This window comes from Psammomys obesus, unplaced genomic scaffold (genome assembly GCF_907164565.1).
Source record: "Psammomys obesus unplaced genomic scaffold, mPsaObe1.curated_primary_1811, whole genome shotgun sequence".
Classification (NCBI taxonomy): Eukaryota; Metazoa; Chordata; class Mammalia; order Rodentia; family Muridae; genus Psammomys; species Psammomys obesus.
Genome location: NW_026588752.1, coordinates 5,871,744 through 5,877,982, shown reverse-complemented (window position 1 = coordinate 5,877,982; position 6,239 = coordinate 5,871,744). Strand labels below are relative to the sequence as shown.

Genomic DNA, 6,239 nt, shown 5'->3' with positions numbered 1-6,239 from the left:
CCTCTGTGAGCCGCACCCCTTCCCTCCCCTTTCCCCCTAGGGTCAGGCTGGGAACACTGAGCTCCCAAGTTGGCCCAGCCGCCAGGCTGCTGACTTCCCTAAGCCAGCCCATTTTTCTTATCTTGGGTGATGAGGGGACTTGGGGACGGCAAAAGTGGGGTACAGAGCCAAAGACTGAAGTGTTGTCTTCATTCAGCCTCGTTTCCTCCCACAGCCCGGTCCAGTCTCGGAAGCTCACTCTGGGCAGAGGGAGTGTTTGTTTGGGAAGATGTGGCTGGGTGCTGCCTGATGCCAGCGTGCCACAAGTGTATGGCACTGAGTCAAGAACCATCCACACCAAGCCACAGCACCCCGGCTCCATGGCCCTTTGTGGGGGTCCCAGGATGTGAGTGTGGCTGCAGGGCTGTTTTTCCCAAGTGGACTGGGGGCGTGGGCAGAGGCCATGGCTCCAGCTCTGCGGTTGGCCTGCTTCCTGGAGTTCAGGTGAGAAATGAATCACCCAAGGTTCACTTGCAGTGGCAACTGGGTGGAAGTACCAGGAGCAGCTTGGCCAAGTGGCCAAGAGGCCACCATGCCCGCCCCCTTGGGGTCTGAGTCACAGCTTTCGGGGAAGTGGGCTAACGGGATGCCAGGGCCCCAAGTATCTGGGTTGAGTCATGGAAGCAACCAGGGCACTGGACATGGGCCGTTAAAGAACAAGTTCACCCTGGCAACCCCAACAAAAGGACACAGGGGCTCCTAACACTCTCTACCCCAGGTGTAGGCGCTCTAGACTGAGCCCCTTCCCACCCCAACGGCTCTGCAAGCTACAGGGATCTTCCTCTGCTTACCTGGACGGTCAGTGGTAAAGCCGTGCCCTAGAAAGACACAAGTCTCTACCAGCCCCTCTGCAGGTGTACCCTGGGCACAACATCTGAGCCTGACCCCCCCCCATCCAGTCTCCTGATGGCACCCCTAGCCCCAGTAACTGGTTACTTCCTCCTGGCAACCCCAGCTCCTCCTTGACCCACAGTCTGAGTGGCTCAGTCTCAGCCACCTGGGAGACTGGTCCAACAGCATTCCTCCTCACAGGATAAAACCTGGGGCGACCTGTAGGGAACCCTACACACTAGAGCCACCCACCCTGCCAGTCGCAACCAGCACAACCCTTAGGTCCTTTGAGATGGCCAGCAGCCTTGCTGGGTCTCCACCCCTCTCAGCTGTGGTGGTTTCCAGACCTTCCCCAGTACTGGGTGGGGACCAGTTCAGGAGCTTAATCTTTCTGATGCTGCTGGCTTCCACAGGTGAGCCCCAAGGGCTGCTCCTTCCCGCCTCCCCCTTTCCCTCCCCCTTCCTACCCACAGTCACCTTCTCCTGTTGCTCAGCTCAGCAACTTCCCTTGAATTTGTTCTCTCCTCTTCCCATTGTCTCCTTTCATCTCCCTGTGCCTCTGTCTCTCCTCCCCTGCCTCTGGCATGCTGTTTAGCTTCGTGCTCCAGGCCTCAGTTTCCCTGGAAGCTATGAGAACTGAATGTGGGTGAGTGCTCGGGAACACATCTCTCATCCTTGTGGTTCATCACACCTTGTCATGTCACTTCCCTTTGTCCTCCGTCTCCTGCTTCCTCCTCTAGGGTTTACATCTTGGGTCTACTCCTTTTGTTCTGGAATAGGAGAACAGCTGCCCAGGCTTTCACGGGAGCGGGGGGCAGAAAACCTGGGTGCCTGTGTGTATGTTCCAAGCTCTCTTCCTCCTTGTAGTATGATGGGACAAAAACTGATGGCCTGGGAGGCAGGGGTCTAAAGATGTTTGTCCCAAGCAGGGCTTAGAGGTAGCTGTGGCGTGTGTGTGTGTGTGTGTGTGTGTGTGTGTGTGTGCCTATGCATGTGTGAATGGTGCTGGAGGGCCCAGGATGGAGGTTCTTCAGACATGGAGCACAGAGCTTCTCACACCGGGCCTGACCCTCTTTGTTCTCTTGCCCTCAGCTGCCTTCAGAGCTGCCAACATTCCCGGTGAGTGTGAGCAGGTTGGGGGGTGGGTGCCCGTGGTCTCTGTTTCTCACCTTATGGGGTAGGTCAGAAGTGGGGACTGCAGTTAGAGGGGAGCAAGAACTCGAGAAGAAAGGAATACAGAAAAGAGCCTGAGTGGGTTATAAAAAAGGTGACGGATTTAGAGGAGAAAAGGCTGAAGGACAGATGGGTAAGAGGCCAACAGAACCACAGAAATCAAGGTTAAGGGAAGTGAGGGAAGGCCAGCTAAAGCCTGGAGGAAGGGAAAAGGCCAGCCATCCAAGAGCTAAAAGGAACAGGGACTGCAGTAAGCCCTGTGCTGGGCACGTGCTGCGCTGGGACACAGGCTTGAGGCCTTGGAGGGCTTGGAGGTGGGCCGACAGGCGAGCCAGAAGACGATTGTGTCTGTGGAGATGACAGAACTCCATCCCTTCTGCCAGGGTCCCCAGACTGCGGGAAGCCCCAGCAGCTGAACCGGGTTGTGGGTGGCGAGGACAGCACGGATGCCCAGTGGCCCTGGATTGTTAGCATCCTCAAGAATGGCACCCACCACTGTGCAGGCTCCCTGCTCACCAACCGTTGGGTGATCACAGCTGCACACTGCTTCAGGAGGTGTGTGGGAGCAGGTTTGCCCCGACCCCTCGGGACCCTGCCTCGGGCTTTGGGCTGTCCAGGGTTCTGTTGGAGATATTTGATTGTCACTGTACCAGGCACTCTCTCTCTGACATCTCCCTCTCCCCCTTTCCTTCCAGCAGTGTGGACAAGCCATTTCTGTTCTCAATATTGTTAGGGGCCTGGCAGCTGGAGAACCCAGGCCCAAGGTCCCAGAAAGTGGGTGTTGCTTGGGTGCTGCCTCACCCCAGGTATTCTCAGGAGGGGACCCGTGCAGACATTGCCCTGGTGCGCCTGGAACACTCCATCAAATTCTCTGAGCGGGTCCTGCCCATCTGCCTACCTGACTCCTCTGTCCAGCTCCCTCCCAACACTGACTGCTGGATCGCAGGCTGGGGAAGCATTCGCGATGGAGGTACAGTCCTCCTCTAAATCCAGAAGGGTCGGGGACAGCTGGGTGCCACTCAGATGCAAATGCCAGGGGTAGGAGAGGGTAGAGGCCATATATACATTATAGAGACAAGAAAAAAAATGATTTGGGGACTAGAGAAGTGAAGTCAAAGAAAAGAACTGCCAATTTTTAGGTCATCTCTAGGTGAAAGGAATCTTTGGCTATCTTTTAAAGCAACGATAGAGATTTGCAACAAGAAGAGAAGGAAGAAAAAAGGAAGGAAGGATGGAAGAAAAAAAGAAGAAAGGAAGGGAGAAAGGAAGAAAGAGAGAAAGAAAGAAAGAAAGAAAGAAAGAAAGAAAGAAAGAAAGAGAGAAAAAGCCAGGCATGGTGGCACAACCTTTAGTGCCAGCACTTGAGAGACAGAACTCTGTAAGTTAAAGGTCAGCCTGGCCTGCATAGTGAGTTCCAGGACAGAGAGAGAGAGAGATTGATTTTCAAAGCTGATGACTGACACAAGAATGGGTAGACGTGGAGGGAGCGGTGGCAAGATGGAAATGTAGTCAGCACAAGCAGGAATAGCCGCCCCTGGTAATAGTCTCTGAACTGCAAGGAAAATTCCCAGGAGGAAATGTAGTCCATGGCTGTAAAGCACGACTTTCAAACCAAGTCTAGAGGTTTGGAAGAAACCATCTACAATCACAAACCAGTTGAAATAAAGAGGTAGAAGAGAGCATGAGAAGGCAGATGGTAGCTCGACAGAGCCTGGAATAAGCCCCAACAAGCAGAAATGATCTATGGAAGATAACAGCAGAGGAGACCTAGACGACATAAGGAGAAAGGGTAGAAAGCCAGAGCCGTAACCTGGGTCCAGAAGAACTGCTCGGGCACGGGCAGATGCGGGGACTCTGCAGTTGCAGCCTTTCCTTGGGGTCCACAGACTAACCCCAGGGAGGGTATGGGGCTGACGGAATTCGGAGCCTAGGGGATACCAAACACACTGCCCTTGTAGGAAGTCTAGGGATGCCATGTGGGCATGCTCTGTGGGCATGGTGAGGGTGGGGGAGCTTATCGAAGACAGAAAATCTAGCACTACACACCCGTGTCTGAACACACTGGGCCAAGAGGTGGAGATCCTGTACTAGGGTTTCCTGAAAGCACCTGGAGAATGCTCCGTAGAGCAGACCTGACTCTCTCCTTCTGTTCCCAGTGCCCCTGCCCCACCCTCAGACCCTTCAGAAGCTCAAGGTGCCCATCATCGACTCAGAACTCTGCAAACGCCTGTACTGGCGGGGTGCCGGGCAGGAAGCCATCACTGAGGACATGCTGTGTGCTGGTTACCTGGAAGGGGAGCGTGATGCTTGTCTGGTGAGTACCCGTTCCTTGTCGGGCCCCAGCTGGGAGACTCAAAAGCTGCTGTGGGCCCCCTTTAGCCCGGCTGAGCCGTTCATTTTCTTATTTACACATGGCTACGTACAGAGCACCTCAGCGCTAACACGGCAGCTTGGCAGCTGGTATTCTGAGGATGGCCTGGTGGCTTAGAACCGTGTTCCCAAAGGCCAGTCCCAAGGTGGCCAGCATATAGCCTGGCTGCAGTGCCTACGTTGCCAGTTGGTATAAGGACTTTCTAATCCTTTAAACAGAAGCGGTCTCATCTCTGGTCCTGGTGGTTGTGGGGTGGGGGCGGTAAGGGGGGGACATGCCAACAGAAGCGGTTCTGTTTGGAAGGCCTGTCCTCCACAGACCGGGTGGCCCAGTACTGCAGCCTCCAAGGACACTGGGGCAGTGCGCATTGCCTGACGGCGTGGGTTCCTTGACTTCCCTTCTTCTCTGCAGGGTGACTCTGGAGGGCCCCTGATGTGCCAGGTGGATGGCGCCTGGCTTCTGACTGGCATAATCAGTTGGGGAGAGGGCTGCGCTGAGCGCAACCGGCCCGGTGTGTACACCAGCCTCCTAGCTCACCGCTCCTGGGTGCAGAGGATCGTGCAAGGGGTGCAGCTGCGCGGGCACTTGAAGGACCGTGGGGACACCGGGAGCTCCTAAATTGGGATCTGGAGAGAAGCAGCCTCAAGCGGCTCTCTCTGCTGTAAACATGTCTTCTACCTCCGGGGGGCGCCCGCGGCCTGCACAGGAGAGCAGGAACCTCTTGGCCCCGCCCATCGCGAGGCCCCGCCCCTTCGTTGAGGCCACCGTCTTTCTCTCTCAATGATTTTTTAGTTATTTGTAAATAGCTTGTAAATACATATTTGTAAAACCATGTTCACATATTTATTCCAGTTTCAATAAATTATTCTCAGTTTTTTTTTTTTTTCTCTCTCTCTCCCATGTTTGGGGACACATGAGGCAAGAATCCAGTTAGGACAAAAATACTGGGATGCTGTTAGCGTGAGGTTGCACATGGTGCTGGCCACAGCTCCAGCTCGGCCCCCTGAACGGGGCTCTCCTTGCTCTTGCTAGCCTTTTCTCTGAGGCGGCAGGTCGGAAGGAGGCAGGAGACTGCAGCCCAAGGACATGGCTGTGCTATACTGAGGAGGGTAAGGTTGGGATCCTCACCAAAGCTGGGCTGGCTACTGAGAAGCCTGTGAGAACGGGGATTGGCTCCTTTTGAGGCCAGGTCCTCTCCCCACTGCAGGCCTCAGCGTTAGTTGCTCTTGAAGCAAATTCAAGCGGGCCTCTGCCAGACCTTGTCTTCCTACACCCGGCCGGCTGTTGATTCATGGGGTGATTCGCCACTGAGCCCATAAATTCCTCTCCACCAAGGAGGTACAAAACATTCAGGCAGCAGGCTTGAATCACCTCTCCGGTCCCCGCGGAGGAGGGAGGAGTGTGGCGATAGCGTGGTCCAGGCGATGAGAAGGTCTGTGGCTAACAGAATGTCTGCAACTGAAGTCTGATGCCCCTCAGCCCTGCACCGCAGGCCCCTGCCTGAGTCCTCCCTCCACACACTGCTGTTCCCTCCCCGGGCAGGGCTGTGGACTTCTCACAGATCCTGGGTGAGTGTCTGCTTTATACCCGGAGATTCACCAAAAATAAATGTCAGAAAGTAGCCAGCTCCAATAGCCGACCGCGACAATCTTTGCTAAACAGTATATCCTACCAGAAACGACAGAGGTGGCGTGGATGCTGCCACGCCAGGTTTGTGTGTGCCACATGCTTTGAGGCAAGTCCGGTCCCGAAAGATTTGCTCCCATTGTCCCATCCCCCACGCCTTAGCCGTGGAACCCAGGGCCTCTTACATGTGAGGCAAGTC

General features: G+C 55.2%; 1 protein-coding gene across 1 annotated transcript; it reads left to right on the top strand.

Annotated features, from left to right (window-relative positions):
* Positions 1-1,162: 1,162 nt before the first annotated feature.
* LOC129674427 (brain-specific serine protease 4) lies at positions 1,163-5,283 on the top strand. Its single transcript, XM_055604386.1, has 6 exons — positions 1,163-1,283; positions 1,963-1,989; positions 2,427-2,598; positions 2,739-3,013; positions 4,200-4,357; positions 4,826-5,283. Exons 1-6 carry the CDS (start codon positions 1,163-1,165, stop codon positions 5,030-5,032), a joined length of 960 nt encoding a protein of 319 aa, XP_055460361.1. The 3' UTR covers positions 5,033-5,283.
* The last annotated feature ends 956 nt before the right edge of the window (positions 5,284-6,239 follow it).